This window comes from Sturnus vulgaris, chromosome 5 (assembly GCF_052056855.1).
Source record: "Sturnus vulgaris isolate bStuVul1 chromosome 5, bStuVul1.hap1, whole genome shotgun sequence".
Taxonomy (NCBI): Eukaryota; Metazoa; Chordata; class Aves; order Passeriformes; family Sturnidae; genus Sturnus; species Sturnus vulgaris.
Window position 1 is genome coordinate 70,508,089 of NC_142247.1, and position 25,983 is coordinate 70,534,071.

Consider the following 25,983-nt stretch of genomic DNA (forward strand, 5'->3'; position numbering starts at 1 on the left):
AGTTGTAGTGCTTCAATTATTAACCCCTCAAAACATGTGTGTGGAAACAAGGGTTGGATAAACAGCAGTTTAACAGAGAGCAACATCAGGAATCCAAGGACCATCAGTTCGAGATGATGAGGCACCCAGCAGCTCAGCAATTGCAGAGAGGAATGGCACGGGGACAGAGCACGCCATGTGTTACCTACCACGTAAGTACTGACGGTCTCGGTCACCACGCTCCGAACGGGAGCTTTGGAGCCTCCAGCTGCTGACACGGCTGGGGAGGGTGGTGGGATCAGGACTGGAGAGATGGTGGCCTGAGGAGGAGGAGGAGCTGGAGCAGGAGGAGGGGTGACGTGAACGGGAGCTGGCACCGGTGACGGCACAGGCGGAGGCGTCTTGGGCCGCGCAGCAGGAGTGGAAGGTTTGGCCTCTGGAGCTGACACCACCTTGCTGATGACTCTGTAGGACCAACAATGAGAATTGTTAGAGCTGATGGGAGAGAAAGAAAATATAGGGCAGCTAATTCATTCACCCTGCAGCCACCAAAGAGGCTGTTTCGACCCCACACAAGGACTGCTGTCATTGCTGCACCCATCCATTTACAGGATAAAGCACAGAGCCATTACAAAGTGAATGCCAGGACAGCCTGAGCCAGTCTGCACCTCGCTGTCGTATAAATATTCTCTGTGGCTTTACTAAACCTTGTTTCGTTAAGTTTTATTGCATTAGCTCAATTTGTGGGAAATATTAGAAAGGAAAGTTAATCAGCTGTGAACAGCACTGATTTTAATCTTCAAACTGAGAGGCAATATCATCCTGTTAAGATCCTACATTAGGGGGTTCTGCAAATATTTGCTAGTTTGGTATTTCTTTCCCCAAATGTTTATGAAATCAGCAGTGGATCTAGTCAGGACAAATAAATGACGCACACTATACACTCAGCAGTTAAAATATTGCTACTTACTCGAGCAGCTGAAGTAGACAGGATGTAGCTCTAGTAAATACACTGTATAGAACAATCCTGCCCAGGAAGGGGGGATACATAGAGGACCCAAGGTTTATTAATGACTGTTGATACACAGTGTTGTTGATGTGCATGCAATTTCACAGACAAGCCAGAAAAAGCACTTATTACAAGGCTCTAGGTTAGAAACATAAAGAGAAGGAAAAGGAAAACCCAAAAAACAACCAAAACCTCAAACAAAACACAGGATAGGTCTATTTGTTTTACCACATTTGGTAAATCATTTAACTAATTTATTTATATTTGAATGGTAACTGTGGGAGTGTGATTGATTTGTGATGGGACTGTACGAAGAGGGTGATTTAAAGAAAGGTTAGACATTCCAGGGACAAGGAAGTAAAAAATGGGGACATCAGTAGAGAAACCATGAGGCAAATCAAATTGCAATGACTCCTGAGAACCAGGAATGTCCAGCTCCACTGTCAATGGGAATTCTAAGTTCAACTTTAGAGTTTATTGCAACACAGATACTCCAAAGGCAGTATCATTACAATTGGAGAATTTCAATTACAATTACAATTACAATTGTCCGAATTTGAATAAAAGTCAATAAAATTCCAAGCCATCATTTTGAGAAAGGCTTGGAATTATACATCATGTAATGCCTGGCTGAGATAATGATGTTTTTTCTCACAAGATATGCCACTTGCACTACAAAATCAGAGCTATGGCGAGTTATAGTAAACACATACTTAGGAAACAAGAGCAATGAGTTTGGTAGTCTTGCCTAACCCCCAGCTGCAGCATCACACCTTCTATGAGTGAACAGGAGAAGAAAATCAAAGAGTGGAATCTAAAGGGTGATAGATGATTCTTCCATCAGCAGCACTGAAGACATTCATGCTACATATGTCGCAGTGATTGTTCAGGTACCTCATGTGGGGCTCAGGCTCAGTATATGTGTCAGTAAGGTGCTAGACTGTGAGTCAAAGTGCAGGAGTCTTTATGCTGTCTGTGACTTGCAGAAGGAAGGAACCACTATGAGGCCATCCTGAGAGCAACCTACGCATCAAACCCAGCCTCCTTCTCCTGTTAGTGAGGAACATCCAAAACCCCACTGTTATCTCCCACCAAGGAAGCTTTCTCTTTGGCTCATGATGTGTTTCTGGTTCAGTGAAAGTGTCAGTATGTGGCTTCTGGGGCTCCTGCCGAACTGGCCATCCCCAACTGAGATTCTTCTTCTGTGTCTTCCCCATTCCCCAGACAGTCCTGGCTCCCAATGCTGAATGCCCAAGACCCTGGCTGATGCCAACACTCCCACAGTTTGCAAAGTTATCCTCATGACTTGAGACCCACCTCTAAATAAACAAACTCTAAGCAATAATAAAAGCAAGGATAGGGACTGACAGCAAAAATATTGGAGCAGCAAAAGCCATTTGGATGGTTTCAAACATCATTTCCCCCTTCTTTCCCTGCCTCACTCTCCTACCTCCTGCAAGTAAACAAAGTCCTGCTAGGAGTTCTTCAGGGAGTCAACCCTCCCCAAGTCTAGACTAGGAAATGTATTAGCTAATAGGGTTTTAAACACAACTTTGCATGCAGCGTAAACAGTTGGAAAGAAGTATTAGCTAATACAATTTGAATAAGAGTGACCATGCCCAGCTAACACATGAAATTAAATTACAGAGTTTCTTGGTCTAAAGCCAGGTTCTCCTCCTGCACAGGGTCTTCGAAGCCACTCTGCTAATAACTGCAGAAGCTGCAAGGAACACCACATGTGAAATCTTCCAAAACTACAAATATTCATTAGTGAGCGACACACGCTCATTGATTGGCTGGCGTGCCTAGAGTGTGCAATTAGCACATGTTCAGTATATAGGGCAGCTTGTTTATCTTGATTTTAGAGCTCAGTTATCAAAACAGGAGATCGGCATTTCGGAGCACGCTTGGGCCTACCACTCCCTTGGGCTAATGAAGTTCAGAGACTTTAGACTCCAGAGTGGAGAAATGAATGGTTTTGTGCTGCACCATTAGAGGTGATGGAGTAATCTCAGCGAGGGTGGTTTAGCCTGTCCTGAAGAAGGGGCTGCACACATGGCAATATGGAGGTGGGGAGAAATCAAAGGGAAATAGCAGTCCCACGACTAATAATTACTGTTACTTCAGACTTGGAGAGAAACCTGATATCAAAACACTATGTAAATGATGGCAAGATTTATGAGCTCTGTTTTATAGACAGGAAAATTGAGGCACAGAGCACACTGCAAGTAGGCGGCTCTCACTGCAGCAGAGCCTTGATCCACCTGGCACCTGAGTCCTGCTGGGACTTAAACTCTTCCTTGGGACATCACCATACATACATTGTTACTTTCTTTCCCAAATGTGTTTTCAAGTGTCCAAAATAATCACTTAGTGTGCAAGTCCAATACTATATAAAAAAACCTTTCAGCTCCTTTTCCACACCAATCCAAGAACTCTAAAACAGAGGCTGAATGAGTATTTTTTGCAGAAATGAACATCAACCATCTCCAACACAATGAGAGTCCTGAGACAAGAACTGCATTTCTCTGCAAACTGCCTGGCAATGTACTACAGACAGATTCTACACTGAAAGATAAAAAGTCAATTAAAAATTGTTTTTGAATCAAAACAGTTCCTCTAGAATAAAGGAGTGTGAGAAAACCTTTGGAATAGATGTGGTAAATAAGAGCCTCCATAAATTGTGACTACAGGTTACAACTCCTTTTGAAAAAAACCCCAGAATTAATGAAAACACTGTGTATTTGGTTGTGTCCAACCTAAATTCACTTTGGATTTCCTTTTAAATGCCAGCAGTAGCTGTTCTGCTCACAGAACCTCAGTATATTTGTCATCAAGCACATGTATTGATTTGTCACAGAGTGCCCAGTAGTAACCAAGAAAACATATCTAAAAGTAATAAAAAGGGAATAAACCTAAGGGATGTGAAATTTGAAATGAAAGGACAGAAGGACAGAGAAATCCTCAAATACCATGATTACCAATTATTTTTCCATATTGTTTTTTATAACCCCTTTGCTGAAAGAGCAGAGCATAAATCTTCCTGACAAAGGCATTTTAAAGTTTTGGTTTTTTTCTCACAATCTGTTCCAGTGCAAACAGCATTTCAACCCAATATGAGAACTTAATGAGATCTTCCATTGCCACTTCTGCTCAACTACGTCAAGGCTGGGCCAAGACAGTAATGTGTAATATCTGAGTCTCAGCTGAGGAGACAGATCTCATGGAATCAAAGAATGGATTGGGTTGGAAGGGACCTTAGAGATCTTCCAGTCCCAACCCCTCTGCAATGGGCAGGGACACCTTCCTCTAGATCAGGTATTTCAGAGCCCCATCCAACCTGATCTTGAACACTTTCAGGGACAGGAGTCCACCACTTCCCTGGGCATCCTGTGCCAGTGAACCTTATAGTAAAGATTCAGTGCTTATCTACTGGTTTAAAACACTGCTCCAAGGGGAAGGAAGAGAAGAAATCTTCAGTGTTTCTGTTTCTCAGGAGGGCAGAGTGAATGAAAACCCTTTTTAATCATCACTCTGGGGCAATCACCCTGCTCACAGTGATAGTTCCAAACCCAAAGAGGATGAACACCAAGAGTCAGCTTGCAGGCAAAGTGCACATTCTACCAAGATCTGAAGTGTTGCAACTGGTTGGTTGGTTGGTTTCTAACTGGCTCTAAGTGGCAGGAGCTGCAACATGCTACATCTGGAGCAAAATGAAGCTCCAAGGTGTGAAATGGTTTCCTATCTTTGGAAGTAATTTATTTGATTTTGTTCTGATCCCTATGGCTGAAAGCCCCATTGACTGCTTCACCTAAACACAGGGGAAAGACATGCACCAAAAGGAAATGGCTTTTCAAAAACAGGATATGGGCCACAGGGCAGAATGATTGCTACTGGCAATGAGCTCCAAAAAAATGCTGCATCAGTACTTTGAAAGGTCTAGTAAAAAAAATCACAGTAATCTTTGTTTCTCAGAGGCAGAGTTCCCAAGAAGCTGTTCCTCTGCCCAGAGGAAAAAAGTAACATTTGATAAGTCCTAATTATTTTCTGAACCCATGACCCATTTTTAACCAAGGAGAAGGAGCTAAATGGGTCTCTGTGTGTAGGAAAATGACACTATCAACTGCACTGACATAACTGAAACTGGTGCAATTCACATGGATTATCAATCATCATAGTATCTATTAGCTTTGATATTCCCTTATTGATATAAATTCCTTGATGCTAGAAAGTGATGTAATTATTTTATTACTGAAAAATCTCACACCTGGAACTGAGATTGCTGCACCAAAAAAACCCTAAACACTCTAAGATCTATGGGTAAGAGTGTCAAAAACACCTAAGGAAATCAGGAAATTTCCATATGGTTTAGATTCTTCAAAGATAACAGGCGATTCTGAAAATTTTATTCCAGCCCTGGAGGAGAATCAGTGATTTAAGCTCTGTAATGTAGGCTAATTCCCCTATTACTTTTAGAAAGGGAAATTTATTTGCTGTTTCATGCCCTGCTGAATATTTTTCTTCTGTGCAAACAAGTCATATTGGCAAACAGAAGCTCCACATGCAGACACTGTGACCAACTTGTGAGTTTGTAGAGTGCCAGAATGCACCAAACCTCCAACGGAGCCCCAAGCAGTTTTGCAAGTGAAAAGACTTCAGCAGTTTAAGAACACCTGCCATGTGGCATTCTTCTCTATCAAGAAAAATGATTATTCCAAGATAACATCCACTCCTTTGGGTGCTTGCTTCTCCCAGGTAAAGCATGATTACCCTTAATGGTGCACACGGAGATCAACAGCTCATTCTCCATTTCGACAGAGCTGGGGAAGGGTCTGGAGCACCAGGAGCAGCTGAGGGAGCTGGGGGGGCTCAGCCTGGAGAAAAGGAGGCTCAGGGGGGACCTTATCACTTTTTAGAACTCCCCAACAGGAGGTGCAGCCAGGTGAGGGTTGGTCTTTTCTGCCAAGTAACAAGTGAAAGGACAAGAGGAAACGGCCTCTAATTGAGCCCAAGGAGGATCAGATTGGATATTAGGGAAAATGATTTCATGAAAAGGGTTGTGAAGCACTGGCACAGGCGGCCCATGGCAGTGGTGGAGTCACCCATCCCTGGAGGGATTTAAAAGTGGCACATGTAGATGTGTCACTTGTGCACACTTGTGCACAGTTTAGTGATGGACTGTGCTGTGCCGGGTTAATGGTTGGACTTGATGATCTAAGACGTCTTTTACAACCTAAATTATTCTATGGTTCTACTATTCTAACATTGTGCCAAAGCCCCACCAACATCTGGACATTCAGTCCAGCTGACATTTCCAGCTATCTCCTTTGCTTTATGGACAGATGCACTGTCGAAATTGAATTACAGGTTTTCTTCTGTTTATTTTGCCATTACTTTAAGTGAAACAGAGTCCTGCCTTCACCCTCTGTATCTGTTACACCCAGAGAATTTCTCCCAACAACCACAAGCACCTTGCTGTCGATGACTCCTAAATCTCCCTCCCATTTTCTCACCCTTCTGACTTACACCTCTGGATGGTTCACTGCCAGTCTGACAAAACAAAACTGAGCTGGTAGCGTGGCGTCTTGGTATCTTTCATCTTTTTTTTTCTCTTATCATCAATAACAAACATCTTCAATGTTAAAACCACCTGGCACCAACCCCTTCTGCTGAGTTCTCAAGAGCAAAACCAGAACCTGGTAAAACATGTTTATGTCAATGAGCTCTTTGCAAACTTTCTCTTCTATGTTCTCAGCAAACTGCCTTTTATTGTCATTTGTTTTGGGAAATGTTATGGGATACATGATCTAGAAGGTTGCTCATAAACCAGTCCTATATCCACCCTTTTTGGTGGGAACTGGTATAGAACATGAATTGTATTAAGTACCAGAAAGTTGTACCAGTATGAGTTCAGAAAATCTTTAAAGCTGTAATTTTCAGCTTGTTACCAAGCTTGTTTTTGAAAGAAACAAGCAAGACAGATGGTCCTGGACTAAGGACCCTGTACAGCTAAAGATCAATTGCTAATAGGACAACTTCACTAAATTCAGGTAGGACCATCTGTTCTTTTGGGCTATTTCTTTATGGTCTTCTTGTCCACATAAAGCTCAGAGGAACCATCCCACAAATCCTTGGGTCTATGCAGTTATCTCACTTTTGTTTGAAAATCTCAATAGAAGAGTGAATTTAAAGAAGCACCTCTGTCAAAAACAAGAACAAATCAGTACCTTACTCTTGCAGTCATCCTCCATAGAAAATTTATTTTTGAAACAAATACCCATCTGCCTTTCTAATCTTTCACACGTATTTGATCAGTTTCTGTTGTGCTTCATAAGGGCAGCTGCTCATGGCCATTTACACAAGCAATTCCCTCATGTGTCTAAACCTGCCTGAAGTATTTTTTTTTTTAATTGTGGTATACAGCATACTTTTTTTTTTTACTCTTGAGCAATAAGCAGTAAAATCAAAGAATCTCACAGTAAGTTGTTTTGTTTTCTAATGACTCAAGCCTTTTTATGGATTCACTTTTGGAGTCATCACCCAATGTGGCCAGCAGCAAAATGAAAATAATTTGCCACAGACTACTACCTACCATAAACAGGATGAATAATTAGTTGGGGTGGCTTCAGTAATTAAAAAAAATAAAAGGAAGAAAAAACCTAAGGACTACATCTGAAGTTGTAAATTTAATTCATGCTCAAGGAAGAAAAAGCTGTGCTAAATCACATCTAGAAATATAAACAAAAAATGATCATTTACTTGGGTTGGTAAAAGGGATATGGTATTCTTCACTTTTTTTTTTTTTTTTCATGTAAAAGCTGCAATCCTGCAGCAAGGGAGAGGCTGGGGAACCTCCACCAAAGTGAAAGAGCCTTTTGGATAGATACAGGACCACACATGGGGATTTTACAGCAGGATTTGGGCCAATATGTTACATTAAAAAAGAACAATTGGGAAAGGGATATGAATCATAGCTGAGACAGTATCTTCATTAAAATACATTCAGCATTTAAAAAGGCACCAAAAATCAGTCCTCCAGCTCTTATAATTTAAAAGACCACAGAACAGAGAAATGTGGGTATGTCAGTAAATACACTCACAAAGATTGATGAAAGCTGTAAAGATCACTGGAATTCCTTCAGCACACCTTGGAGAGGAGCAAGATCATTTTTCATTACTCTGCCTCCTCACTTAGGTGGTCTATTGATCATATCAAAAATGATTTCACCATTACATGCTCTTTTACAGCACAAGTTGGATTGACACCCAGAGCAGTAGTTCTGCCAACACACAGTTAACATGGCCTTTCCCTGCTAAAATAATTGGGATGCCATTAGCACAGCAATAAACACAGACTTTTACTGCTTGTGCTCTATTGTTTAATTTTCCCAAACAGTGGTTAGCCCTTCTCCATTTTTCTCCCTGAAGTATCACTTTTTTTTTTTTTTTCCCTCCTCTTTAATTCCTCAATGAATTCTCCTCTGGAGCTTTCCCTTGAATAAGCAAGGTCTGGCAGGGTAACCAACACCACCCACAGCTGTGTCCCACAATGGCCCCATGCTGCTGCCACTCCGTCTGTCCAAGGGCTTGGTCACGGTGCCTTAACTGCTCCAAACACTGCCCTTATTCATTGGGACGTGTGGAAGGAGGGGCTTCCAGCAGGATTCCTTTACCTGTTTCCCCACCACAAAACAGTGCAATAAATGGAATGGGTCATGAGCTACTTGGCTGGTAATGCAAACCTAAGGCTTGACAAGTCAATAAAAAGCCAATCCTTCCCTCCCCAGCCACACGTAGGGAGCCAAGGCTGGAGGCAAACAATTTGGATATGCCTGTACAGGGAGCTTAATGAACCCCATTATTCAGCTTTTGTGGGCAAACACTAAGAAGGCAATAATGTAAATTATCAAAGTCTGACTAGTGCTCCACTAAACAGTACCCAAAGTTCAAAACTTTTTTCACACCCTCTGATTTATCTGTATGAGAACAACCCTATTAAAAACTGAAGTTCCTGAGTATACACCAAAGATGATTCTGTAACAATCAGGTGCATTCTTGGAAACTGCATAGGGCAGGATTCTAGTTTAACTCAAACTAGCAGCAAAGTTCTGGATATCAGGCCTTTTTTCCTCAACCCACATAGAGCTTGAACAGTTTTAAAAGAACACATATTCATGTTACAGCAGCAATTCAGATTCCCAGTGAGCTTTGGGAAGCACCAACACAACACAGTCCCTGCCTAATTTCTTTCTTCACCAGAAGCAATTTCTTTCTTCAATAAGAAGCACATGGATGCATTTGTTAAAACCTTCTTCTTCTCTTCTCCCTTGGTGCCATGACCATTTAAAGTCTGATTGTGTATGTGTGTGTGCAGTTTTCCCAAGAAAATTCAGTCTCTGTAGAGTTTGCAACTCAACTCTTTTGCAAATCAAGCCTGTTGTAGATAGAAGATCCCTCATTAAGGCATCTCTTTTTTGGTGAACATACACTTGGTGACACTCTACATGCTACAGGTGAGATTATATAGTTCTGTGGGATTTCAAAAGGTATGAGTGAAGAACTGATTTACTGCATTTATAATAACAAATTCTTGAGCAAATAGAACTGAAAGAGGGCAGGTTAGATTGGATATTGGGGAAAAATTCCAATTACCCATGGGGGAAGTTTTGGATTAATGGATTCATTATTCCCTGTAGAAGTTCTTAGATGGATAATCAAGAAACTTGGTGTAATAAACTAGGTTCTCCTGTACTCCTAGTCCCAAAAATCTTCTTCTGGGTCACTGATATTACACAGAGAGGTCACACCTATGATCACATGATAGTTTATCTTGACCCTTGGTTTTGAGATCCTCTACACAGGATGTCAGCTGTTTCTGCTCATGGCTTTTGTCATGGGGGTACCATGCAGCTGAATAAGCCTCCACACAAAAATAACTTGGTCTTGGACTGATAATATCCTACCAAATAATACAGATTTTTAGTGGGCCAATTAAGTATCTGGGTAACAAATTTTTTTTCATCCCTTAATCCTTTTAGGATTTTATCTTACAATTCACAGGTTATTTAATATACATTTTTATTGGCACACACACATACATATCTGAGCTTGTGTGTGATTTGTTTCTGGGGAAAGTCACGTATCTGCTCACTTAAAAATACAGAAGACAAGGAGTAATTTCATTAGAGCAGCAGGTCAGGTTTACCAGTTAAACATTGTTAAAATGCCTGTCTTTCCCCTTCTTCCTGTCTGCTTTCCAGGTTCCCTGCTGATGGCAGAGTTATGATATGGGTCTGGAGCAAAAGTCTGAAATTTTAAGGTAAATTTGGAGACCTGATTTCACAAAAAACATATATCCTGCTTCCACAGGACAGAAACACTGAAACAGCACCCAGTGAGTAGCACTGTGCTTTGTGGCATTAGTGTCAGCAACCATGTGTTTCTTCTTAAAGGCTGTATTTAAATGTAGAATAAATTTATGGGAAATATCAAACATTACAGCATGTACTTTTGCTTAAGTTTATGTCAGCTGTAGTAGTATCTGGAATGTCAACACCTTATCAATATATATGATTTAAAAAAAAAATGTATATGAAAAATGATACTGCTTAGGAAAAATAACAAGACAAAAAGAAGCCATCATGTAATTGAATAGAAGTATTAAATCCCACTCATCATTTGCAGTTCATTTAAAATTTAAAAGTCTGTGTTTTTTGTTTTGCTTGTTTTGTTTTGAAAAAAGATAGCATCTCTAGTTCCTTCCTATACTAACTCAGTTAGCAATCTACCTTGATAACACTGGAATGGGAAAAAAAAAAAGCAAAAAACCTTTCCAACGTATCATTCAAATCATATCTAAAAAGGTGGTCATAAATATTTTAGAACCCAAGCAAACCAATAAGAGCAAGGCCCATTAAGGATAAGATCTTTTACAACAAATTAAATAAAACAATTTATTGAAGCCTGGACTTGAGATAAACTAGATTTACTAGCTGACCTTTTATTCATTTAAAGAACAAAATTAGCTCTAATTGCATTAGAATGGAATCCAGTAAATTTCTTCTAATGTGGCATCCATGCAAGTATTGCTGTAATTGTTTACAACTAAGATGGAAATGCTTTGATAATAATCTACTTTCTTCTTGTTTTACTGTGCAGTTAAAACACTTGCAAAAAAACTCTTAACTAGGACAGTTTTTCCAATATTGGTTTGACCATCCTTCAGCAATAATACATTTTCATGTCTATTAACCTACTGTTGTTAATAGCCACTGTTTTTGAGCTGATGTGTGTTGTAACAACATTTGCACTCCAGACAAGCCAGAATGCAGGTATTACTTTGAATCTGGGAGAAATATGTACTTTTACTCACAAACACAAGAGAAAAGACTTTCCTGCTGCTGCCACCACTGCTTTGTACGCTGGTCCAAGCAGAGGAGTCAAGAAGTAAAATGTTAAAATCATAGAATGATTTGGGTTGGAAGAGACCTTAAAGATCATCCAGTTCCAACCCCCTGCTATGGATAAGGACACTTTCCACTATCCCAGGTTGCTCCAAGCCCTGTCCAACCTGGCCTTGGACACTTCCAGGGATCCAGGGGCAGCCACAGCTTCTCTGGGCACCGTGTGCCAGGTTTTCCTCAGCCTCACAGGGAACAATTTCTTCCACATATCCCATCTAACCCTGCCCTCTGTCAGTTTGAAGCCATTCCCTCCCTATCCTGTCACTCCATGCCTTTGTAGAAAGTCCTTCTGCAGCTTTTTTGGAGCCCCTTAGGCACTGGAAGGGGCTCTAAGGTCTCTCCACTGCCTTTACTTCTCCAGGCTGAAGAGCCCCAGCTGTTCACTGCATTGCAAAGGAATTTTGCTCACCACTGCTGTGTTACCCAGCCAGCTTGTGCTGGGGCTGTGCTGAGTTTATGGTGTGCTGTGAATCTCCATTCCATGCACCATCAATCTGACACTTTTGCTTCAGACACCTGAAAGCCCTGTGGCCTCATGAAGATCTCTGAGTGCTTCTATTAAACATGTTCTGTATGAAGATCCCCCAAACAAATTAGCTTCCAATTGAACAGCTACTTGAGTACTCCCAAAAGCCTCCAAACATCTCTCTAACAGAGAAATTGAAAGAACCAATTTCTCCATTTAGTTTCTACTCATACAAAATTCTAGGAATCCCTAAAAATTCTCCTTGCACCTTTCCATAGAGATTCGTGGTATCCTCAAACAATCCCATGCCAGTAAACTCCAGAGACAGGCTAATTGAAACACAACATTTTTATATGATAATTGCCAGATATTTAGAACCTCATTACCAATACAGAAGAAACATAAGTTTAACTTTCCCTTACTATAACACATCAAAAATCTTTCCTTTCTGCCTGTTATGAGGTCCTCAGATAGGGGCCAAGATGCCACTAAAGATGCAAAAATGAATCTGGAATAAAAGTGAGTTTCCCAAAAGCCCATGAAACAAGATGTCAGTATCTCAGACCCATTAAGGGCTGGCAGGGATGACAATGATGCACCCACATGATTTGTAGAAACAGATGAAGTCTGAAGTCCCCTCTCAATCATGTATGGGTATGAGAAACACTGGGGTGAGATAAGATTGGAAGATAACTGGTACTAAAATACGGCTTCAGAACTTTAACTGAGAAGTTCTGCCTTGAAAATGTGAGTTATTTTCCCCCATATAAATATTGTACAGTCCTTGAAAAAGCAGAATTTAAAGTATCCATTTCTCCTCAAGGAGAAAAATGGATTTGTGGGCTTTCAAGGGACAGCATGTCCAGCCATGCACATTCAAATCATGCTCAGCAGGACAGACAAGTATTCTGAGAAAGCTGGAACTTTGCACAGCAACCTGAGGCACAGAAATTTTAGATCACACTCAAATACTGTGAAAGGAAGAAAGCAAAAATTATTAATAATTGGGGTGCAAGTGTCCCTTAAAAACCAAGAAATGACTGAAGTCCCTTAGCAGCTTCAAACCAGTAAAAGCCATGGTAACCTATGGGGGAGAAGTAGGACAGCAGAGAAAAAGAAAATAATCATCAAAATCCCATTTAACTTCTAGAGCAGAAAAATTAGTGATTAGAGGGTTTAGTTCATAATGGAGAAACAACTGCATTAGCAGTATTCAATGTGAGGACTAGAAATGAAAGATCTGTGTGGTGCTCATGTTTACCATTGGGCATGAAAGTGTGCTTTGTGCCATGAAATCAACACGAAAAACCTGATTAAAAGAAACCCTTCACATACAACACAGGACCAGCCTAAGAAGCCTGGTGACACATGGTTTCCCCAGCCTCTCCAGCCTCCTGTTTATGCTGGATGATCTCAGGATAGGGAGCACCCTATTTATGCTCATCCAGTACAAAGTAACTATTATTTGTACAACAGCACCCAATAATTAGGGAGCTAATGAACCAGCACTTGAAATGCGTTAGGTACACTCATGAATAATCATCAACAGTTATAATAAAACAGATGTGTATAAAGGAATTCCAACTGTTATGTTTTAAAGCACAAAACAACTGTTAGCTGGGGAGTGTTGTGAAACTTAGCTGTAGGTTACACTCAGGATAACCATGCATTACAGAAACCTCACTAAATGTCACTGGAGGCATCATACCAGCCTAGATGGAGCCCTGTAATCCATGCCCTAGAAAGACATGGAATGGGACACACAGTAGGATGGATGGAAGGTGATGGGTCTCCCTTGGAGAATACACTTTGCTGTACAAATGGAATTTCCCACTGATTTTTAAGCTTTTCCCACTGAAAAGAAGAGCTCCCACAAGTGCCAGAGGATGGAGTGTGGTGAGCACACACCTCACAGAAGGATTCATACTTACATCTTGTCTTGGCCTGCGCCCACTCTTAAAGTCAGCCGAGGAATAACCGGTGATGGAGCTGGAACAACTGGTTCCACCTTTATCTGCACAGGGGAACACAATCATCAATCAAAGACTGCAAGCAGACTCCCAAAAGATATTAATTACATGAAAGCACTGATGGAGTTAACCAGAGTATATCAACTTAGTGAGACAAAACTATGACAGACTAATCACTGTTCTCTCTCACTTTGTCCCATGGCATGGATGGGTCTAAGTCTGTGGAGAGTCCCAGCCATAGCAATTCACAAATACAAACTCTAAGCTAAATAAATCAATTTGAAATTTTTGCTGCATTTGTACCTACTGATATAATTTGTTAGCAAATCTTCCTGATTAAGTACTTTTCCAGAGACACAAAACTTTCCAGTTTGTTTCTAAACAATGACATGAAATGCTTTGATCTCAGTACTCAAACTTGTCAGGCACCCATTGGTGTCTGCACATTTTTCTGAGATTTAAATTCAATTATTTCCCAGCTTCATCACATAAATGTACCATGACTCTCTTGAATCAAAAGGAGAGACAAAGGAAGCAAATAAACTCCAAACTGAATTCACCTACACTGAATACTTTATGAAAGTTCTTATCCAGGCATAACATAGCCACTGCATTTTACTGCAATTAGGCTGAGGTTTTTAATGACTACTTTTCAAGTGGCCTGGGTTCCAATCTTGGTATCTGGTGGAGTTTAGACCACTTGAATACGTCCTTGAACTTCTGGTACCAGTATATGCCAAAATTACCAACTCCCATTGAGCTACTGGTTTGCAAAACCTGTACAGAATGACCACAGATGCTACAGCTGACACTGTAATGATTCTCCAGTCAGTCATTACTCAACTTATATCCATATATGACAAGTGTATAAACATTATATATAGATATACATATATATATATATAAAGAGAGATGAAGACTGATCTCATTTTGAGCATGTGTGTCACCATATTTAATAAAACAACCACTTGGCTGAATCTGCTCCAGGAACTTAAAACTAATATGCATACACTAAATGGAAACCTGATCAAATCTCCAGTTCCATAAAGCTTTCACAGAAAAAGGGAGGGCAAACAACCAATGCAAAGCACAGAAAGCAGTGTGGGAGAGAGCAGGCCAGAGTGGGAGGGCTCAAGTGGGACTTATTTTGAGAAAGGTAATAACAGAATCTCGCACCACACATTGTGGCAAAAGAATTGGAGCTGCTCTCAAGGAGATGTCTAGGCCAGAGAGAGAAGGAGAGCAGCCTGAGCAGTGTTCCTGCTCTGACACAGTGAACTGTGCTTTGCAATGCAGCTCTCCATGGATATGGATTAGCTGATTTCACAGGCCTCTCTCCATGCTTTGTTTATGTAGAGCCATCTTTTGTTACATCATTCCCCTGGAGTGTTGCAAGAGCTTTCTTTCCTCCGAAGCTTCTAATGCCTGCAACAATTTCATTGCCATCTTCCATAGGTGAGTCTTTTATTTGTTTTCCCAGCATCTTAACCTGTAACATCACCCACTGCTTAGAGACAGAAACTGAACCCTGGGTACTGGAGGCTCAGGACTATGGCTTTGCACAGGCTATCTTGCCTCTCTTCCTGCAGGTTTCTCCTCCTTCTTTAGTACTTGTTTTGAATAGAAAACATTTTAGGACAGGCACTGCTGCTGCAGCTTCCAGCACACATCACAGAGATATGCCCACGTTATTTATAAAGGTCCCTGGTACTATTCTAAACAATGGTGGTGTGGGCTTATGGGGCAGAAGAAAAGCACATAAACTACTTCTTTATGCTCACATACCAACATCACAGTCTGCTGGGAGAGGAAAACAGGGCTCCACCACAATGCCAAATATTATCCTTTGATAAAAGAGAGGAAGCATCTTTCTACAACATGGGTTTGTATGTAGGGTTTACATCATTAGACCAGGGAGAAAACGAAGGAGCATTCACAGTTACATCCTGCAGAGCTTGGTCTTCCTCTACAATGATGACACAAGGATTTTGACACAGGAGCAAGGGCAGCTTACTTTGGGGCAGATCTGGCAAACCCTGCCCGGATGCAAGGATGGCTCCATTTCTCTTGAAGCAGTTCCTCAACTACTTTAGTTTCCAGCTCAGCTTATTAAGGTTAGCTGAAACTGGGTCAGCAGCTGCTCCTGAGCTGCTCAGTCACTCCTACAGCACGCCTGGTAATCTCTGGAGTACTAGTGGGGTGTAACTGCTCCAAGTGTTGGCTTTTCATTCGGTGGAGCTTGCAAGGCAGTGCCCCAGATCTCCTTTTCTGGCTCCGAGTGCAGCACCCAACACCACTGTGGGGCATGGAGCTGCAGGCAAGCCCTGAGACAAAGCTTCTCCTCCTTGGTGCCACCACCAAACACTCCCAGCATGAAGCTTTCAGCTTCTGTTTTCTGCCATTTATGCAGTGTTCTGTTTGCTGCTCTGTACCTTTCGGCAGCCTGGGGCAAAAACTTGATAAAAAGCCTCAATCACCCAACAGGATGGGATGTGCACTTAGGAAATAGCGACAACAAGGCTCAAAAATGGGAACATAACAGCTGAGTCAGTCTTTTGTTTAACTACAGCAATATTAGAAATGGGACTCTGATGTTTTCTCCTGGCTATCAGGAGCTGAAACTGCAGCAAGCCCACAGACTCATCTCCCAGGTTGTGCTCACACCTCCTAGATGGACGTGCTGGGGCAGATTAAACGTCCAAGCTGTAACTTGATCATTTGCTCTTGCAGCACAACTGCTGCCTAAATAAGTCATTGTGTGATCTAAAAGCTAAATTAAGGAAACATGTACTTTTAGGGGTTAAAACGAAAGAGCAGCATTCTGGAGTAATACTGGGAATTGGGGCCAGCAGAAGAGCATTTACAGTGGATTACTAAGCTTCCCAAATCACCAAAGAGGTAAAGTCCAGCAATATAAGACTCCTTTGTAGCTAACTAAAAATACATTGTCAGTGGATTTGTCCAGTTTTATGTATAAGCAATACTTCTTTCACCTGAACTAATACTAGTAGTCATATAAGCCCCTTATTGCCATGTGCTGCATTTTTTTTGCTAATCTTCAAGGATTTAGCTTCTTTGCCACATACCTCAGGGCACCAACTGATAAAGCTCTAACTCTCCATTTTTCCAGGACACCAGCAGTGCGGCCTTGCAAAAAATGAAAATCGCTCAAGAGATTTAAAGGGGAAATTTATTTTTAAAATCCTGACTTGCAGCAAAGAGGTGGATTTAAAAAAAGCTTATCTCTCAAGAATCAGTTTAAATTTTAATTCTATCTGGGGACTCTTTCATGCATTCTAGCTTTAAAGTTTATCTTTTGACAGGGACTTTTTCCCAAGGTAATGGGCAGCTCTGTCAATTTAATTTGTCCAAGTTTTTATTAGTGTTGAACTCCTTTTCCTAATATATATATATATATATATATATATATATATATAACATATATGTATGTACATGGTGAGTCTATGGTGAGTCTATACTGAAGTTGTACCAGTTTGTATTTGTTTATGTGTCTGTTTATCACTCTAAGGCAAACTTGGCACAGACAACTGCAGAAGCAGTGCAAAACTGAATGTATGGAAAACAAACAACTCATTGCCTTTATTTTACATACACCCAAATTCTCAATGAAATACTGCCAAAACAGCTCAGGCATAAGGGGCAGCCAGATAAAATGGGGAATCTGTGAAAGTGTTGCTGCAGTCTAAAACCAGACATGAAATTATCATGGACAACTGGGCCACCACCACCCTATCGATCACCTACTCATCCACAGCAGACAAACCTTGGTTCTCCACATCACCCAGATTCTGCATGGAAAAACCATTTGTAAACTTTAAAGAAAGTATCAAGTTTTGAAATCAGCACTTTGTTTCAAGTCCAGCAGGTAACGTAAGAGTGGCAAGAAAAGGAGAGTGAGGAATTTCCCAAATCTGAGCTTGTACAAACTGAGTATTACACTCCAAGCAGGATGTAAAGAGCATCTTGGTAAAAATGGAACTCACACAGTGCTTCCTAAGGCTAAGGATAGAGATTTAGGAACTCTTGTATCCAAGGTTATCACATAGGAAGACAATCTCTTTCTTTTCTTCTTTCTTTTCAATATTAACAACTTAATGCGTATTATAAGGTGAAGTGACAAAAAAATTAGAGCAAATCCTGAATTAGGGGAGCTGCTTCTAATGGGATTTCAAATCTGATAACATGCAAATATGCTGGTTTCATTTCTTAAATATTAAATATATTCTCAAGATTAGGTGATATTGGAAAGAAGAAATTATCTTTGGCTGATGTAAATCAGTAAGAGTTACAGGAATGGAAGGAGCTCAAACCCCTTGAAAATTAGCTCTCCCCTTCTGTCTCTCAAGCATAAGACTTGAAACAAAAGGTGACATTTGAACACTTAGACCATAATTTGAAAATAATTTTTTTACTTCAAACGAATCAGAGCAACAAGGGGGCAGTTTTGCTAAGAAGAAGACTCAGCAACTCTTTTGAGCATGTGAGATAACATTTATTTGAAGGCAGTCTGCTTCTCATTTCTGTCCACCTGGGAATTTCCAGGCTTCTACAAATTTTGAAACAGCAGACTTTTGGAAACAAAATTTAAAGTGTATATGAAAGGTATATGCTGCTCTTCTAGTGGAAACCTATGAAACAAACTTTCTGCATCACAACACTGCATCCCTTTGCTGTGTGTGTTGTTGCTGAGTCTGACCCTCAGCTTTTCCAAGTGAAAAGTGAGTTGAGAAAAGCCATGACAATCTCACATTTCAAATTCACAGAACTAGATTCCACTGTTTTTGTATTCCAAAGAGGTAGGACAATGTCTGAAGCTCTTAGTGGACACCTTCCTTGGAGCTATTAAGAAACACCAAACCTGTAACCATCCTTCTCCTCAAAGCTCTTGGACAATGCTCAGCAGCAAACACAAGAATTCATGTGGCTCTTTCAAGCAAGTGTGCCATCTCAACTCATCCAACCAGCTTACCTTTTCATGTTTGTGTTTCTCCTTTTCTTTCTCTTTCTTTTCTCTTTCTTTCCTCTCCTTTTCCTTCTCCTTCTTTTCCTTTTCTTTGTCCTTTTCCCTTTCTTTCTTTTTCTTCTTCTCTTTTTTGTCCTTCTTCTTCTCTTTCGGTTTCTCTTTGTCCTCAAATAGTTTTTCAGGTAGCATGGCAGACAAGGAAGGTAACATGCTGGGAAGCCTCATGGCAGATGGTGTGCTGAACAAGGGCATAGACATTTCTTTGGGAGGTAAGACAAGAGGTGCTGATGGCACCTTTATCTTATCTTCCTTACCCTTATCTTTGAGTTTCTCTTTGTCTTTTTTATCCTTGTCCTTTTTGCCTTTCTCTTTCTCTTTCTTTTTATCTTTATGTTTTTCTCTCTCTTTTTTGGTATTGCCATCTTTCAACTTTACTTTTGTGTCAGCATCCTCAAAGTCCTTTAGTTTGAATTTATACGGATCAGGATCATCCTCTTTGAGTAGTTCCTTCCACTGAAACTTTGCTTCCTTGTTTCCTTCCTTGTCTTTATCTTTCTCCTTGTTCTTTTCCTTATCCTTATTCTTCTCCTTGTTCTTCTCTTTATCTTTTTCTTTTTGTTTCTCTTTCTTCTTCATTTTAGTTTTCAGCTCTTTTTTCAATTTCTTTTTCACTTCTGTTGATGAAGCTAACTTAGTTTTCTCTTCATAGACTTTGAGAAGAGGCTCTGGAGTTGGAGGTGAAGCAGAAGGAGAGGAGAAGTAAGTGAAGTTGGTAGGTGGATTAGAAGGTGTCCCCATGTTTGCCTTCCGAATGACCTCATCAATTGAGTCATCCATTGTCCATGAAATGTCTGAGCTTGAAGTCCCACCTGAGGCAGGTATTGGAGTTGCTCCTGCCTTATTCGCATTATTGGCAGGAACAGAAGGTTTAGGAGTTGTAGACTCTGAAATAGAAAGTCTTTTAGGGCTAGTAAAAATTTCCCCTTCTGATTCGGACCCAGAGGAAAACTCGAAGGGATCCGGTTCTCGTTCTGCACACGCGCGAGCAATCACAGCATCGATTGAATCATCAATGGTCTTGTCCATGACCGGGACTTTCTTCACCTGGTTGTCCACATTTGGCTTGGGGGCAGGCTCAGGTGGTGTCTGTCCCTGCTTCACTTGAATATTTTCCTTTCCTATCTTCTCACTCAGTGCAGCCAGAGGAGTTTTGCTCAGTGTTTCAGGCTTCACAGGTGGTTGTGGAACGTGAGCAGGAACTTTTGGACTTTTGGGACTTTTTGGGCTCTTGGCACGGCCTGGTGACTTTTTTTCTTTGGATCCAGGTTTTGGTGAACGAATGGGACTTCCAGCTACCACTGGTGAGGGTGTAGTTTTCGGTGATTTTGTCTTTTGTCCTGGAGAACTTGTTTTGGATTTTGTTTTGGGTACAAACGGCTTTGCCTCTAAAGTTTTGGGGGTCAGCACTTGGGGTTTTGCAATGGGAGCCAGCATTGGCGGTTCTGGAGAAGGGGGGGCTAAGTCTGTACTGTCCTGAACGTGAACTGGAGAAAGCATTGGTGGGACTTTTTGTGTATTTATTGAGCTAAGAGGCTCACGTGTTTCCACTGCTCCGTCCAAGGCATCCCCTTTGGAAACAGACAGTTTTGGCCTTTTCACAGGTGGGAATTCCTCAGCATCAGGACTTTCTAATGGTCTCTTGCTCAAGTAGTTCTCATCATTAATTGCCTCATCCTCTTCCATATCTCCTTCTTCTTCCAGTGGGACCTGCATGGCCTCTGCAGATGTACCTCCATCGGTAGGAACCTGCTCCTCTTCCTCTTCTGTAACAAAACATTTAGAAGAGCATTAGGATAACTGAAATGTGTTTTACAGAAACAAACAAGCACCAGAGCAAATATTCATGTGCAGCTCAGCCCAGAGGAGACAACTGGTCACCTAAGGGCTTCTTACTGGTCTGGCTGGAAGGAGCATGTGGCACCTCCTGTCTCACATCAGCCACTGCTGGAACTGGCAGGTGCCCTCACTGCAGTGTCATACTGAACCCATGAGCAAAGGAGAGGAGGGTAGAGCTCACCCATGGCAGAGCTTGCAGAGCAGGCCCAAAGTGTCAGTTCTACCCTAAACCACTCTAATAACTTCTTCATTCATTTTTAAATGAAGGGAAAGAGGTTGAAGCATTTTTTGCTGTAACACAGTGTCAAAGCAAAGTGTCAAAGTAAAATTAACCAAAACTACCTTTCTTGCCTATATATCACACAATTTTGACTGCAGATTAACTACCAGGAAAACATCTTCCTAAACCTAGTTTATTCTTCCTGAAGCAGCACAGTGTGAAGGTTAAGGCAGAGGACTAAGCCCCATTCAACCTGCCAGCTTCTGTCTGTGATACCATCTTAGGAGCTGCTGCAGGTGGACATTATCTGTTATGACTGTATGGGAATGCCTCAGCATGGCGTGTGTGTGTGTTGGTTCAGATCAGGAACATGCCTTTGAAATGCATTTCCTCATCATCTCCTTTACTGTTGTTTTGTTTGCATCATGGGACAATCCTGGAGTGCATATGCAGGCTTCCTGCTGTAGTGAAACAAAAATGAAGGGGGAACCCACCTAACACACTCCAGAGCAAGTGGGCATTCGGGCTGTGAGACCAAAAAGCAGCTTTTGAAAGCAAGATAAACCTGAAATCTACACAGTGCAGACATCAGACATCAACTATTCCAAACCAGTATGCATGTCACCTGTGTGATGGCTCTGGATTTTTGTTTAATAACAATTCATTTTCTTCCCCTACATACAACACCATTTTCAGATCCATACGTGACACTATGGTGCACAGAAAGGAGAAAATTCACTTGAGATCTCCCAGCAAATCCACAGTAAATTTAAAAAGAGAACCTCTGATCTCCACAACCACAGCCAAGCACTTTATCCTCTTGGATACACTTCCTCACTTTCAAAATGGAATTATCCGAGCAGGAAAAAGGATTCTTAGTCCTGAATAAGAATGTCTACACAGGAATTAACCTGACACATTTGTATTTGCAGTAATTACATCATTACACCTCTGCTAGTTGACATTCCTACGTAGACAACCTCATTTCACTTTACCCCAAGTTTCTGTTTAGCCACCTGCAAAAACTCAGGACATTTTGTCTAGCAGGACTTCTGAGGAAAGATATCCAGTGCCCCAAGATTCTCACATTAAATATGTAGTGAAAAACATTTATGAGGACAGTGGCTAAAACCAAATTCTTAATGAGCAGGTTTCTTTTAACAAAGAAAGCAGCAAGAAACTTGAGACATTCCACTAAACACTATTTAAAACTCAGTAAGACAGCATCTTTCTGAAATATCTCTTTTCAAGGAGTTTATTTTCAGGTTTTCTGCGCTGGTGTTTCTCTACTGTAATGTGTCAATGCTCTGATTTAGGAGAGTTGAGTCAAGAGCCCTGGGCTGCAGCACAAATCTTGCCAGCATCACAAATTAAGTAAAATGAGCTAGCAAGTCTGGCTTTCGCCAGGGCCCAGAGGATTTACAGCAGCCAGCCCAGAGAGGAGACTTTGCCTGAGGATAAAGTCTTAGCCTTCCGTGAAAAACAGAAATGTTAGGGAGTTAGGTTTTGCCTGGCTGGGCACTGACATTAAATTTTTTAAACTGCAAAGTTAGAGTATAACTGAGAAATCACTGTGGACTGAGCCTGCACCTGCTATGGGGAAAAAAAAATCTCCTTCCCCATCATGGAAGTAATTTCAATCTCTGTTTAAGCTGCTGCAGAAATCAGCTGCCTTCACCCGCTCAGAAGGTTTTGGGGATGAAGAATCAGCATTCATCAGATGTCACACAGCACTGGTTGCTACTGAGCAATTCCCTCCCAACCCCATTCCACTTACTTCAGCACTGAGAGTTTGTTTGTGTTTAAAAGTAGGAGATAAAATTTAAAACAAACATCATACTTTAAAATTGGGATTTAGAGAAATCTTCTGCCTCAGCCACAGGATGAAAAGTGTAGCCAAATTAAAATATTAGGAAAGATAAGGTTTGATGATACAGACTTCAGAGATAGGAACATTAACCATTTTAATACAAGAAACATGGGGATAAAAAGAGTCAATAAAGTGGAAAATAAACTTCTGCAACAGTAAAAAATTTACGTTTACTAGAAAAATCTGACCATTTATTTGCTAAGGATTTCTGCCTATTGTCCATTTAAACAGCCCCTCTCTTACACTGTATCTCATGGAAGGGCGCTGCAATATTTCATATTTTTATAACTCCTTCCCATCCCAAGGTGCTTCTCATGTTTTACCTACTCAGGATTGCAGAATACCAGCAGCTGCTGGATCAAAGGCAAAAAAACAATTTCAGGGGAGCTTTGGAGAACAGGGACCGGAGTTCTGTACAATAAAAAAAGAGCAATGCTTATTTTTTTTTTAATAAGGCCAAGCAAAGTTTGCAGCGGGCCCAAAAAGTTTCTGTGATCTTGTGTGGAGGTGCCAGGGAAGGGCAGAAAGGTTAAAGTGCAGTTTGTAGAGGTGAGACCAGAAATCGGGGTGTCTTGGCTCCAGCTTTCATGCACATTCCTGCAAGCCACAAAGACAACTTAGTAAGGAAGCAGAAGCATTACCATCCCTTTTATATGGACTTGGATTCCCCAAAACATCTGGAAAAAATTGCCTGGGTCAGTCCTGAACAATCCAGGGACTAAGGAAGTTCATGAGCACTTAACTACTGACACACATTCACCACTTTTCAGACATGCTCAGATGACAATCTGGAATCCTATCGTGGTCAAATGAAATCCAAATTTCTCTTGGAACAAGGCCACAGATCCTTAGCAAGGACTGGTTTTCTGCCAGGCAGCGGCTTTCAAACCTGAGCCACCACAGCTGTGGCAGAAAACAATGAAGCACCTTTTTTTTATTTTTTTTTTTTTTTTTGGAGGTGGTGTGGGGGTGTAGTTAATTAGAGAAAGTGAAATTTCTATCTCGAGTTCAAGACCTGCGGCTCTTTTTCCTCCCAGAGGATTCACACCAGAGCAGGAACTAAATATGGAAAAACATCAGCTTTTAAGTATTTGCTGCCTGACTTGGTGATGAGCATTTACAACCACGTGGCCACTTCCTCACCTCTGTCCATCTCATTTGCCACCCAGCACTTCTGGACGAGCCATCCTTTGTGCACAGGATTGCTTTTTAACTTTCTTTACTGCCATTTCTCCCTATCTCTGGCCACCTTATTAATGATCCAGCCCGAGTTAGCATCTATAGGTCAAATGGATATCACCTCAGCCATCTGCCCTCATAACTCTCCCCTGTAATGAAAGGAGACTGGAGCTGTTTGGGAGGTTTCTCAAGATAACAGATACATTTTTTTTTGGTCGTTAGAGAAGTCAGTGCTGGATCAATATTAATGCTCACATTACTAAAGCTATAGAGAGCAATTGTTTATTATGTCAGCGGGCCCCCTGTGCACAGCCTGGGTTACAGGAGGGATGAGCTCAGCCATCGCAGCACTGAATTTGTCCATCACTGAAATAAAACAAGCTGAGAGCTGTCAGCATGCTGCCTATGAGAAATCTGATGAGAAAGGCAGCATATCTTACTTGAGAACATTAGGCTGTGCTAGGGAAGTGGTGGAATCACCATCCCTGAAATGGTTCAAAAAACATGTGGATGTGTCACTTGGGGACATGGATTTAGTGGTGACTTGGCAGTGTTGGATCAATGGACTTGATGATCTTAGAGGGCTTTTCCAACCAAAATGATTCAATGGATAACAACAGCACCTGTGTCTATGTCAGAAGGCAAATTCACTTTCATGAAAGGATGATTTTGAAGTTAGGGGAAGAAGGAATCTATTCCTCTCTTGACACAGGTCTGCAGGGTGATTTGGGGCAGGTCACTGCATATCCTGCTGCCTTCCCATCTGACAAATGATGATAATTCCATCTCACAGAGGTGCTGTAAAAGCTGAACTTGATAAATACACAGCACCTGAGGATTTCTGGACTGAAAGCATCAGAATCCCATATGCAAACCATGGGGATCTGTCACCACTTCAAATGCTGGAGAATTTCTTAAGGTGAACAGTTCAGGTAAGAAACTGAAACTCCTGAACCTTTTTTAAGGAAAAAACACCAAAGAAGCTCAAGCTCTATTTCTTGGTACATGATGTTCCCATAGCACAGTAGGGACCCCAGACCAAAGGATTATTGAATATACATCTTCTTAATTTGGCCACAGCTCAGTTTCAGGACAGCAACACTCAACACTTCAGTAATGAATTTCCAGGTTTACGAAAAATAAGGAACTATTTGTCCCTGAAACTGACACAAGGGTACAAAGGAACAGAAATTCTGCCTTTTTGCAGAAAAAAAAGTGCAATCACCTGTACCACATTATCATGCTCACCTGGCTGCCTTGTCAGAGGAGGCAGCACAACAGGTCAGACAAAAGTGAAGGCACAAAAAATAGATGCAAAACTCATCTGATTGAGTAGAAATGCACCTATGTATGGGCATTCTTCATGCGAGAAGATTAATTCTATATAAATACATCTATAAAATTACAATTGTCATCATCTTGGTCATCCACCAGACTTTTTACTTGGTAACTTCAGTGAGAAAGCATTAGCATTGACAGCCAGATGGGTGTCCTAGAGAACATGGCACAGATTGGAACAGACAAAATCTCTACTCAGCTCCTGACCCTGCCAAAAACTTACCCTGTCTGTTGGCTGACATTTAATTTAAGTAAAGTTCCAGTCTCTCTTCTGAAAACTAGATTAACATTTCGCTCTGTCACAGGGTGGTGACAGGATAAAACCATCTGGATAAGACACGCAGATTTAAGAATAAATGAATATTTCTTATGTACAATATGAAGCAGTCAGACATGCTGGCCTAAAGCTGGACACCACTTGCTGAAGAAAGAGTAACTTGATTTTAATAACAGCAGCTCTTACCTCCAATGCTACATGTACTGTATTAATTGCACAAAGCTCTGGGAGGTAACAGTTCCTGTGGAAGCCAACTCTTGTTATTATAATAATGTCAGACTTAGGCATTTGGCATTTGATATTAACTGCAGTATGGCAGATAAACAGGATCA

General features: G+C 41.1%; 1 protein-coding gene across 1 annotated transcript in view; it reads right to left on the minus strand.

Annotated features, from left to right (window-relative positions):
- TAF3 (TATA-box binding protein associated factor 3) overlaps positions 1–25,983 on the minus strand; it is a 112,815-nt gene that overhangs the window by 5,374 nt on the left and 81,458 nt on the right. Inside the window, exons 3-5 of the mRNA XM_014884750.2 lie at positions 18,878–20,694; positions 13,849–13,931; positions 189–444 (exon numbers count right to left, since the gene is read on the minus strand). Of these exons, the coding sequence (XP_014740236.1) occupies positions 189–444; positions 13,849–13,931; positions 18,878–20,694 (2,156 nt within the window). The remainder of the gene's footprint in view (positions 1–188; positions 445–13,848; positions 13,932–18,877; positions 20,695–25,983) is intronic.